Below are 13,023 nucleotides of genomic sequence, written 5' to 3'. Positions count from 1 at the left end.
GGCTGGCTTTGGGACATATGCAACCTTAATACATTCACATAATAAAGAAAAAAATAGGCAGCAAAATTTAGACAGTCAGAAGCATCTAGACTAAAGGGCAGGATTAGAACCAATAGGTGGAAATTGCAGTGAAACAAAATTCGGATAAATGTTAGTTTTTGCTCTTCCAGATGGAGGGCTCCTGTTGCTAACAATTCAAAGGCATTGCATAGCCATTCCTACTTTTATTTCTTAACAGATTTTCCATGGTAAGAGAAAGGACGGAAGTGGTGGTGAAAGTGGAGTTGAAGATGACAGTGCCTGACACACACACACACACACACCCCCATAGCATTCCAGGAATAATTTCCTGACTGTAAGAGCTGCCTCAGAGGGTGGTGGGCTCTCCACTGAATGTATGTGAGTAGAGGATGGATGACAACCCATCAGACAAATTGTAATGGCAACTGCACAAAGGAGTGGGTGGAGTAGATGACCACCAAAGTCCAACTGCATGATTCTGTGATCTTTGAAGGAAATTAGTATTGCAGTTTAAACAGAAAGTATGACATACTGCATATATGATCCCACTCCATGCTGAGTGGCATCAGCTAAGGGTTTATGCCAATAGAGCTGACAAATAACAACAAGCGTCCTTGGCTGTGATTTCCATTCAGGCACTTTTGTGGTTTCTGCTCTGAAATTATCACTCCCAGCCAACTTCAAGAGCATTGTGATGTTTTATTAGCATGGGGTTGAGGGGTGAATGCCTGCCTGGAGACCAGAAGGCAAAGGGTTAGTAGCAGTAATCAAAGAGGAAGCATTTTGCAAGGGAATTAAATGTGACAATTGACACTTAGTGGCTGGCTGTGTAACCATGGCAGGAGGAGATGGAAGCAATTAGCCGCCTGTATATGAGCCACAAGCAGTGAAGTACAATATTCAGAGCACAGTGCTTATCAGCTGTTGGAAGGGCTGCATTTAATCTCCCCTGACATTACTGTTTTAATCAATTACTTTGCATCTCCCTCTGCCCCTCGGGTTTTGATCTCATTGCATTGTGGATAGAATGAACGTGGTGGTGGCGGAGGTGAACTTGCATTTTCAAAGAGGCAGGAATCTATATTGATTAAATGTCAAACAATGGAAAGTTTTCTTTCCTGTGCTTTTCCTAGGCAGAGTTCACCCATTATTTTAATGAGCAGTTTGGAGAAATTATTGCTTGTTTGTTTGTTTGCCCAATTCTTCACTTCTGCAGTGGTACAACAATGCAGTGGGGAGATAACGATTAGCTGATTAACAACCACCCTTTAAATTTGCATTCATGTATGAGCACTGGTACTTTGTACAGGGAACTGCAGAGACCGACTCCATAGCATTTGCCATTTAGAATATGGATGTCATCGTGTACCAACATCTATTGTTGCCTGTAATGTAAGTGATAATGCAGCACCACCACCTGCTTCTTATGACGTCTTGTGACTTTAAAAATATGTGCTGATCACTGTCTTGCTGTGCCGTTCTAGTAACAGGGAACACCCATTTAACTTTTTCTCTTAAAAAAAATGTGGGTAACAACAGCAATATGATCACACCAGCACCACCGCTATGACCATTTTATGATTCATTGGCTAATTTTATGTAGTCCTGTTATGCAATCCTCCCCTCCCCACACAAACACACACACAGCTCTGGTGCAGACATCTACCCAGTTTTGTTTCCTCTTTCATTAAGAGGGGACAGATAGTAGTACTAGGATTGCAAACCAGCTTGGAACAATCATGTTAGGCATCAAATTCCAGTGGAACTGCCCTTCTACCTCCCATCTCCATTTTTACAGGCCATTAAAAAAGTTGAGCTCCTGTGAACTTTTACTCGAGGCTCTGAGCAATATGGCCACCTCCTCATAGTAAAGACACCCCCCATACATTACATCAGGGGTGGGCAACTTATGGCTCTCTGGATATTTTGGCCTTCAACTCCCATCTTCCCTCATCCTTGATGGTGATGGCTGGGGCTGATGGGAGGTGTTAGCCTCAACATGTGGAAGACTGCCACAAGTTGCCCATTCCTGCATTACATGAAGACTTGGCATGATGCTATTAGGATCCAGGTAGGATCCAGACTTACTTCCAGTAGACCCATTGAAATCAATAAGACATAAGTTTAAATCAGTCAGAGCTAACTTAAGTCCCATGGATTTCAATAGGTCTACTTTGACTATGGCCGTAGCTAGACCTACAGTTTATCCCAGGATCATCCAGGGTTCGTCCCTGCCTGAGCGCTGGATGCCCTGTGTGGCACTTAGATGAACAGGTTTGACCCCAGGACAATCCTGGGATAAGCCTTAGGTCTAGCTACGGCCTAAGTCTGGAGCCAACCCATTGCTTTTAAAAGAAGACTTGCAGGTAGGTTATTATGCAAAGGCTAACATATGATTGGCGGCATGCATTCACTCATTGTTGGGATAATCACTAAAATTTCAGATGTGTAGAGAGTCCGAGATTTTCGTCATTGGTGCACTCTTATTTATTCATTTATTTATTTATGGGTACAAATTCCTATAGGGACAAATTCTAAAGAGATCGTTAGTCTGTTATAGCAAGAAAAAAAAGGAGTGTTGTGACACCTTAAAGACTAACAGTTTTATGCTAGCATAAACTGTTGTGGACTAGAACACAATTCATCAGTGTATGCCACAATAAATCTGTTTGTCTTTAAGGTGTTAAGTCCTGTATTTTTGTATTTTTGCAGGGAAAAGTAAATGAGGAGAAATATGTTAACTTTTCTTTGTTAGTTCCTGCTGTCTTGCATCTGTTTTACATTCTGGGTAAAGTGAAGAATTACTGGGATGGGGGGAAGCCCTTATCTTTATCAAAGTAGACATTATTTTTCTGAAACAATAAAGAAGCAACCTCTCCCATCCCCTTGGAACTAGAGATGCTAGTGTTGTTTTTTTCCTGGCATATTGGCACCACCAAGTGGTGTTGCTCTAATCTGCTGTGTAATTAGCGCTAAGCAAATAGAAGAATGTGAAGAAATTACTTCTTAATGCACAACTCTCATAATATGAAGCCAACTTAAAAACAACAACAGAGCAGAGCAGAAGGAGCACAAGATCTTCATTGTTCTCTGCTAGAGAGCTATTAAAATGACATGTAAAACAGAGTAAATAAATAAGAATTTTATAGAGTAGCCAACGTCTGCTGCTTCAGCCTGAGAAATAGAGTGTCTCATACCTTTCGTAATAGGCGTTTATGTGCTGTAGAAAACAAATACCATCTATGTACTATGAGGTTCGCACAAATGTTTCCCTGGGCATCTTGTAGACCTGCTTGTGGCTTAGGAGGACAGGCCATGACTCCTGGCATGCAGGGAAAACAGATGGCAAACTGAATTTCCATTTAATATAAATTTCATTATAATTGAACCTTTTGCCTTCTTCATTGAGCCTCGTTAATTTGAGAACTGCTGAAGCTAGATTCCAAAATAGTACAGCTCAGAGTGTCCCCTGTGTCTTCAATAGAACATTATTCATTTGGAGCATTGAACAGAAGATGAGAGTTAGTGTTCCTTCCTGCTGAGACCCTTTTTATTTGAAGCGGATGGACTCAAGAACGTAGCCATTGCTGTACTGTCTAGGAAGCCATCATAATCATTATGAAATAATAACTCCCTTACAGTGCAACTCCCAATGAGTTCAAAGAGACTTAGGCCGTTGCTAGACAAGAGTTTAGCTGCTAGACAAGGGTTTAGCCCGGTGCGAGGCCCGGGCTCCCTGCTGTGCATGCAGATGACGCACAGGGAATCCCAGGGTCAGGCTGGGCTAAACCCTCCCTTGACCCGGGATAACTGGATCCACCCGGAACCGCGGGCGTGTGGACCATTCCGCCGCTTTTCTTGGCTACCGCACTTATGTGCGAGTAGCCGGGAAAAGCGGCGGATGGGCCACAGCGCTCTTGTCCCCCCGTCCCCTGATTCCCCCCACCTCCCCTGGCCTTCGATCCCACTAGACCTACCCCAGCCTGTGATGCCTGCAGGCCCGGGGACATGATGCCAGCAGGAAACGCCGGCTGGGGACATCGTCCTCATTGGCGGCAGCGGCACGCAGCGGCTGGGGACATCGGAAGCAAATAGCAGGTGGGGACATGGGGGGGAGAGGGGGGATCAAAGGCCAGGGGAGGGGGGGCTTTTTTAATATATATATTAAAAAATATATATACTTTAATATATATACTTACCTGGCCGTTGGTGCGCTCCTGCGCACGTGGCTGCTTTAAGGCGGGGGGGGGGAAATGGAGGACACGACGGGGCTTTCTTCAGCCCTGTCACGCCTCAGGTGTAGACAGGGCCGACAGGCTGCGCTACTTCTAGCGTGGCCTGGCCCCTCCTCACCGCCGGATTTGGTGGTAGGTCTAGCAAGGCCCTTACTGTCAGGTCATAGAGTTTAGAATTACAACCCTAGAGCACAATCCTATGCATGTGTAGACTGGGGGGTGGGGTGGGGTGGGGGAATGTCCTACAGCTCCCAGTATTGCCTAGCTAAACATGCACAGGATTGCACTTCAAAGTTTCATTCTAGACTGAGTGGCTTTGATCACTTATTAGAGAAGACAAGTGAGATCTGCAACAAAACGTTACAGTATCTAGCGTGTTCCATTCAAGGTGCCAGCCAGCCATGCCCTCTCCCATTCTATTATCCCCACCCCCAGGTTTCTGGTCCCCCCTCAACAGATAGGCAGTATTCTGTGCCCACTGAGCATGCTTGGCTGTTTTTGAGTTCTTTTTTCCTAAACATTTTTGTACTTATGTAAGCCTTGGTGTTCCCCTGAGCCAGTGGATACCTCACTCTTGTATGTCGGTGGTGCCAGTTTGGCTACATAAGGATTGGCACTCACCCCCCAACATCAGTAATAAGGGGGATGTTTCTGAACTGCAGTCTTCTACTGTATAGTCTGTGGTGCCAGGGTAGGTGTCTCGATTTGCGTCAATACTAACATATAAAAAAAGCATTAAAGAACAGAACATGACAATGGAATGTGGGATGGATGGCATTGAGCTACTATATCCTGAGGCTAAATGGACCTGGCCAATATGTCTCTAGCACACAGTGTTTCATTTCATAAACAGTATCTAATTTACAGTAAAACGTATCTATCTTTTATCCTGTCCTTGCACTCCCAGCAGCATGGGAGGCTCCTCACCGTGTCTTTCCCATGAAATTAACACCCCACCTATGTGGTTTTTCCAAGATGCAACCCTGCAGCACTGGATTGCACCACACTGAAGCAATGTCCCTGCTTGGAGTGCACATAGAGGGGGCACCTCAGGAAACCTCCTTTGCATAGCAGCCAAAAGGAGAGGATCCATTACAAATTTCCCTCTGCAGCTGTTTTGTAAAATTGCTGCTCATCCTTGCTTCACAGTCTGCCAACAATAAGTCATCTCATCCATGATGAGAAAGCAACTAGTGGATTATTTAGAATTGGTTTCATTTTTGCCTCCTGCTTTTATGGACACTCGTAGAAGCTACTTAGGCAATAGGCAGAGCACGAACGGCAAGCGCTGGATTACTGGGGCATTAAAAATGTCCTTTTTTCAATGTATCTGTATGATAGTTCCACTTTATTCTGCAGTGCTCAGACTCATCTGGAGTGCTGTGTCCTGTTTTGGGCACCACACTTAAGAAGGAGTGGGCTGAAAAAGAGAAATCTGAGGAGGGGGAGAGAGAGCAGAGAAGACAGGGAGCTGAAAAAAGAGGGGCAACCCCCTCCCCCCCCAACGACTACAATTGTGGAAATCACTAATCTTAAAGACAGAAGGGACTGTGTGCTATTGGCAGACCTGTGTACACACACGTGACCAAGAATCAGGAAGAGCAAAGAGGAGACAGTGAGTGGAGTGTTTATGCTCCGTTTCATAAATCATGCCCGTTGCTTCCTGGAATGAAGGGCAATTGTATGACACTACAACAAGTGCAGGCTTGCATTAGGGGCAGTCAGTGGTAGACTAGAGGCAGGCCTTGTGAGAGTTTCAGCTGGCTTTTGTTTTGAAGTGTCTGACTCAGTTAATGAGTTTGGCCAAATTTTATTCACGGGTCAGAAGGATGACCGTGAGAGGTGATGAAAGCTAAATCTCTCACTGGGTTACCCAAAACAGCAGATAGCTGGAATTCCAGCTCAACATCTGATTTTTTACTTCTCAGACAGATGTTTAGGAAACAGTCTACTGCTCTTTAAAAAGCTTCTTTTTTTTTAAAAAAAAAATGCATCTCTTCTCTTTTGTGCATAGCAGTAAATAAGTTCCTCATGTTGTAAAACACTGTAATAACAACTCCAATCTTACCTCATTTGTTTTAGCTTGTCGTAGGTTCACGGAGGGGGGAACGGAGCTAATTTGTCTTTAGCCACCCTTTTCTAAGGTGGAGAAAAGGCGTAAATGGTGTAGTACTGGGGAAAGGCTGCTCCTACCCTACTGCCTATAAAATAGTGTATGGTCGTGAATGTTTGCATTACAGAGAGAATGAGGCTTCCTCTGTCAGGGCACATCTCTACTATAAGCCTATATTGGTTTTTATGCCAGTTTAAGACCTATGGCTCCCTTAAATAACCTTTGGAATTTTATTTTGCGGAGGGTGCCAATAATTCTTCCTTAGAGAATCCTAATCTTCCTGTTCAAACTGCATTTCCCTTGAGGGAAGGAATAGCTGTTGAACCGGTTTGTCTGTGTGGAGATATGTCCTGAGTGCTTCCAGATGGAGGACTCCTAGTGCTACCGATCGAACGGCATTGTTCGGCTCTTTGGCAAAGAAAAAAGACAGAAGAAGCAGTGGGAACGTATGGGAGATTGCAAACTAAAGATGAAATCTGGACTCCCGGTATAATTCTATGAATGACTCAGGGCGATTGCACAATAAAGGTCTCACCTGGGGGCTGTCTATACATGGGGGAAGCCCTGCAATGGCTGCAAATCTGCGCTGCATCAGTTATATGATGTAGCCACCCATTCGCAGCCTCTGCGGGGCTTTCCTGTGAAGCTGCGCATTGAAAAAGTCTGGGACTTACCCCGACTTTTTCAGTTGGAGCAAGTTCAGTACAACTCTTCCCCCATCTGATCTTGCACCAGGGATGATCTGAGGGGCAGTCCTGGTGGAAGGCAACCAGCAATTGGTCGCTTTCCATCAGGATGCCCACCGGAAACCCTGAGCTCCCTCTTTGGCATTGGGATTACCTGATGCCATCTCAGTAAGTAAAACCTCAGGGTTTGGGGGGAAGGTGACGCTAACTCAGTGCCGTGAAGACAGAGCCCTGGAACCACCCAGTGTTGAGTCTTCAGACTGGTCTTTAGACTTTGACATTCTCATATAATAGCTTTTCACAAAACAGTCAGGACCATTCCCTGTGTCATACAGAGATTGTGACAAACTGAAGATATTGGCCTGTAGATTAGCATGATTAGAATGAGCCACAACTAGCCTTTAACTCACACAGTCCCCTTCCTCCTCCAGCAGGTCTGAAAGAGATGTCCTGGAGCATTCACTTCCATTTTTGCATTATTATTATTATTATTATTATTATTATTATTATTATTTACATTTACATACCGCCACATAGCTGAAGCTCTCTGGGCGGTTTACAATCACTGCTTTATCTGATTTAAGAATGGCAGAGAGATGGTATTAGAGTTCTGTTGACAAATCAATTTGAATAGGAATCCTATGCCTGCATCTCCCTCCTAAGACTCCCTCTAGCCCATGCTATAAGTTTCCTGTCTTCTTTATGCTATTCCAGTATGAAAAGCAAAATTCCAATCTCCCCATCCAATGCAGTGTATCATGGTTACACCAGAACTAGTCAGTGCAGAAAAGCAAAGGTTCCAATTATCTCCAGATGAGCCATATCAGAGGAAGTGGAGTATATCCCAAAAGTATCCCAGAGAAGAAAGGAGAAGTAGTGGCTGGAGAAGAAGCAGAAAAAGTAGCAATTGTATGCGCCCAGAACATCTGTTGATATAGATTAGAGAGAAAAGCAGTCACACACCCCGCCTCATGTTTTATGTCAATTTCCTCAATTGCATGAACCTATGCAAGGAATGGGGGAAGCATAACTAGAAGCCTTTTTCTGCAGAATTTTGCACAGGTCAGTTCGACAGCAGCACGAATGCACATTCTTCCAAATATTCCAGTAATGTCTATGCTTCTGCATTCTCTGTGAAATAATTATGGTGCCTGATAAGACTATTACTAGTTTAAGTGAATTATCAGGACCTCACTGTCAACTTCAGTGGGCACTTAAGATTTAGCAAAACTTGTGGTAACAAATGCCATAGTTTAACTATGCACTGTGAAAGACTTTCTTTTGTCTGTCCTGATTCTACCACCAATCAGCTTCATTTTGAGGCATGGGGGCGGGCAGAGTCTATCTATTTTCCCACACCATGCATAATTTTATAAGCCTCTAATATGTCTCCCTTCCTCACCATTTTTTCAGAACTAAAAAGCCCCGAACATTGTCAACTTTCCTCATAGGGGAGTTGCTCCATCCACCTGATAATTTTGGTTACCTGTTTCTACACTTTTCCTTTCTCCACAATAACCTTTTTGAGGTGTAGCAACTGTTCACAATTTTCCAAGTGGGGTTGCATCTTAGATTGGTATTGGCATTCAGATATCTCAAGCAGTTGCTGCACCCTGAGTCAGTGTTTTCATAAAGTTGTCCACCTCATCCCCAAGTTCCCTTTCCTGCTCAGTCACTGCCAGCTCAGACATCATCCATGTGTCTGAGGACTTTTTGCCCTGAAGTGCATCATTTACACTTGCTTACATTGAACCACACCTGCCATTTTATTGCCTATTCATTCCATCTTGAGACATCATCTTCGAGCTTTTCACAATCCTTTTTGTATTTTTACCCTCCTGAATAATTTGGTATCATCAGCCAATGATGGAGCACTTTTTGCCATGGTCACACCAGCTAGAAAATGAATGGCCAAATCACATGCTCAAGAGACTTTGCAGTGCATGGATGTGGAGGGTTGTGTATGATCTCCCCACAGTGAGAGGGAGCTTGCTAGGCCTTCTGAAGAGAGACCATGTTGGTTTTCTAAGATATGAACACCTGAGGACTAGAAGAGAATAGTGATAATCTCTTCCCCTGCCCCCACCCCAAGAGAGACATGAAATGCTTTCATCGATTTGGACCACTGTTACCATCATAACTTAAAATGTCCTTAGAAATACTGATAAAAGGAGGGAGTATTTGATACAAGAATTTAAACTGAAAATGAGACGGGATCCAATTATTATAAGGCAGAAAGAAATATACTGAAGAATTCTAGATAGCAGCTGCATAATGTGACTCAAGACTCTACCATGCTATTGCTTGAATATATTAAAGTAGCAATGTGTTTGATTAAAATGCACCAAGAGATAAAACTTAAACTACAAAGGCAATATACAGCTGCAGGGGGATTTAAAAGGGTTGATTTAATTAGCTCTGTAAATCTGATGTGCATCTCTTAATCTGCATAGAACTTGTAGCAAAATTGACCTAATGACCCCAAATGCAAGAGAGAAACTCTCACCTGCAGAACTGTCCTTTCTTGTGCATGCCTGCACAGTCTTGGCCACTCAAGATGATTTGGCTATCTTAATATCATGCTATCCAATAAAATTTTACCAGACTCCTATAAAGCAGGAGATGCAAGGCATATATATAATGCAAAATAACCCATTCTGCCTTGTGCTGACCTTTCAGTGATGAAATATGAATCTCAGGCTATTGATAATCATAAGAGAGCAATTAAGAGCATTCATAGCTCCAGATTTATAAAATCTAACCTACCACCAAATGCTTTTCTACACAAGGCATTTATTGTGTGCTCTTAATTCCCTATTCATGGTTGTTTATGGGTTCTTTAGACAATGTCGTGATACTTCAGTTTCACTTCTATATCGAGCAGGGAATATGCAGTACTTAATCATACAAGTAAAGAAAATGCTTTTTCAGTTGTGTATTTGCCCTATTCTACTATACCACAGTGCCACCTAGAGGCTATGTAGTGGGAAAACAGGAAAGGAAATGCTCTTTGTGCAGTGCTCAGATCTCAATTCTGCAACGAAACCAAAAGTAGATAACAGTCTCATGTTGAAAACCTCAAATAGTCCTGTGCTACCATTCACCTACCAATGTCATTACACCCCATATCTTTGCGTCAGTTCCCCAGCAGAGCTCTTTGCAGTTGTTCCCCCTTCCATCTCTCCCCCTGAGACACCCGTGACTGGTTGAGGATAACTCCTTTATAGCCTCATTCCTTGGCTTTTTGGCAGGTACAGCTCACATATTCTGAATGACCAAAGGCAATGAGGTAGAATTTAACTAACCAAACAATTCCTGCCTGTGAGGTGGTTGTTGTTGTTGTTGTTGTTGTTGTTGTTGTTGTTATTATTGAATTTGGTTTCTCATTGCATTGAATTTTGGTTTTTCCTATATTATAGGCCCCTTTCAGGGCCAGCCCTGAAACCATTAGGCAGAGTGAGACAGCTGCAGATATTGGGGGACAAGGAGTGGTGGCAAGGTGATAGAAGACAGAGCTGGGTGTGCCACATATCTTGCTCTAAACCTCTAAGACAGCTTGCTGGTCTCAGATGCTCTGGAGGACATCACTGTCCCTTCTGTTGAAGTACAATTCAATCCCTGATTGGGCAGCTTCTGTACATGGAATGGAGAGGGGCATCATTTTGTCTTTTGCATCAGGCAGCAAAATGTCTTGTGACAGCCTTGCCCACTTCTGCATTGGAAACAAAGATTAGAAATACTTGCTTGATCCCAGCAAAACCAGAGTTGTATTTTTGGGTGCAGCACAAATATAACTGTAACACTCCATCTTTGTGGGGGCTATCATATGGCAAGCTGAACAAACTATGTTTCCCTCTACCTCACAGATATCCCCGGCTGTCCTGGAATGGTTGAAAGCTGAATGGGCCAACGCCTCTTCTTCATCGCTGTTGGCAGCTCACAGAAGCTTGTGAAGAGACAAGTCCAAGTTCAGCCATGCGTCCGACGGACTGGGAGAACTACACATTCCTTCGTAGACGGATAAAGGAAAGGGCAGTAAGCCGAGACACCAGACTGAAATGGCAGGAATCTGCAGTGAATGACCCATTTTGGGGACCCAGCTGTGAGAAACCAGATCCGTTCTGTAAAGCTCCTCTTTGAGGTTGGGTTGGTGGAGCCTACGCAGTGCAATAACGAAACACTTCCTTGAAGCCAAACAATTATGAGTTTCCAGAGGCAGAGGAAGAGTTAAATATCCTCAAGGCCTTGAAATGCTTTGGGAATACATTTCCCCATCTTATCGCTAACCCACAAGTGGAAGGGACAACAAACATCAAACTTCCTGGTGAAGCCAGAAGATTACTATGATTGGACATGATCTCAGTGCAACCCGTGTGATTCAAGTATGAAAAGAACCCTGGAAGTAATCAACAGAAAAGCATGATCAAAACTAAATTTGTTTAAAATGCCTTTTTGAAACTAGTTTGTGTTCCTGCACATCTTCAGCCAACTTCTTCAAAGCAAAGACACCCCCCCAGTGTGACATGATACCAAACAGACTGAAGTGAACCATTGCCCTGAGATAAGATTTGAAAACATTCACTAAACTTTAACAACTGTTATTTTTAAATCAACATTTACTCAAATTTTATCAACTCAACTTTTTAGAGACAGATCTGATAGATACTGACTGCTGTGTAATTTCATTTCAGAGAGGACTGCAAAAGGTCAAGATTGGAAGCCAGCTTCTCTCTCTTTCCTAACTTTTAAGCAACCGAACACCCCTCGTTTACATTTCTTAAAGTAGATTTTCTTGCATGAGCATAGAGCTATTGTACAGTGCCTGAATTCTTCCTTTGGAACATGGAGAGGTCTGGACATGTCTACTGAACTTGCTTCAGGTGCTGCTGAATAATATCCCCTTTGTTTAGTTGTTAGAAGAGAATTGGCCATTCCAAATATTTGGAAGAGGAACGAGCTCATCTTGAGTGTCTGGGAGGGTCAAATGAGTGCTGGGGAGAAGCTTACATGAGGATTTTGGAGTGTAAGTTGGGTAACAGGACAGCTTCAGGATGGGGGTGAATCTTCAGGGTTGTGATTTTTAGAACAAAGGTTCACTCGTTGTGCATTAAGTATTCTAGGTATACAAAAAATTCCTTTCAAATGTAACCCTTTTCAGCCTGGAAAGTAACAGCTTTAAAATGCAGAAGAAAAGGCTCTTAGTTTGGATTGTTATATTTAAGGTTTTGACTTAGAGGATGCCTGGCACTCTCTCATGAATTATAAAGGCATCTGTGTATGTAGCCTTTTATCCCTTCTGTTTGGAGTTCAGTATTGCCTACACTCAAAAGACCTTTCATCCTTCACTGCTTATAGCTAAAGAGAAGATAAACCCTGCACTATAAACAGCCAGAACGCTGTCCATCAGCAGAGAACCTGGTGGTCCTGCCATTTTGGATGACAAATGATTGTCTTGCTGTTTGCTCTCATGGACTATGTGCAAGCATGAGGCTCGACTCAACAGAACTCTTTGATCCCAAGGTATCATATGGAAGGGAAGGGCAAGAGAGGAAGCGATTTGGGACTCTGCCTGAGACATGTTGGGCTTCCACCTGTGCTGCTTTATAGTTGTGACATGTATTTATTTATTTATTGGATCATGATGTAAGAGGAGTTTCTTTTTCTAGCTTCTTAGCCTTCCTTTCTAAGGGGGAGAGGGTGACAAAATCTCATGGAGCAATGGGCCACTGGCTCCACCAAAATAAAACTGAATCTATCGTATGACAGTGTCCAAAATCTGTAGATGAACACCAGGGCTTACAGTCTGCCATTTACTGTCTGGTTCCAGAAAAGAATCCAAAGGTGACCCTTTGGATACACTATGAGCCAGCATTCTCCTGCTATGCATTCTCTCTCCCTTGCTGCTTTCTCAGTGACGGCAATGGTAGGATGGAAAACAAATCTGATTTAATGCTGAGCAGTATATTAC

General features: G+C 43.3%; 1 protein-coding gene across 1 annotated transcript in view; it reads left to right on the top strand.

Moving 5' to 3' along the window:
- The window catches only part of ADRB2 (adrenoceptor beta 2), a 76,942-nt gene extending 64,142 nt beyond the window's left edge, over positions 1–12,800 (top strand). Inside the window, exon 2 of the mRNA XM_063120602.1 lies at positions 10,922–12,800. Within this exon, the coding sequence (XP_062976672.1) occupies positions 10,922–10,956 (35 nt within the window). The 3' untranslated portion in view covers positions 10,957–12,800. The remainder of the gene's footprint in view (positions 1–10,921) is intronic.
- The last annotated feature ends 223 nt before the right edge of the window (positions 12,801–13,023 follow it).

Source organism: Elgaria multicarinata, chromosome 3, assembly GCF_023053635.1.
Source record: "Elgaria multicarinata webbii isolate HBS135686 ecotype San Diego chromosome 3, rElgMul1.1.pri, whole genome shotgun sequence".
Taxonomy (NCBI): domain Eukaryota; kingdom Metazoa; phylum Chordata; class Lepidosauria; order Squamata; family Anguidae; genus Elgaria; species Elgaria multicarinata.
This window is presented reverse-complemented; position numbering and strand designations above follow the sequence as displayed.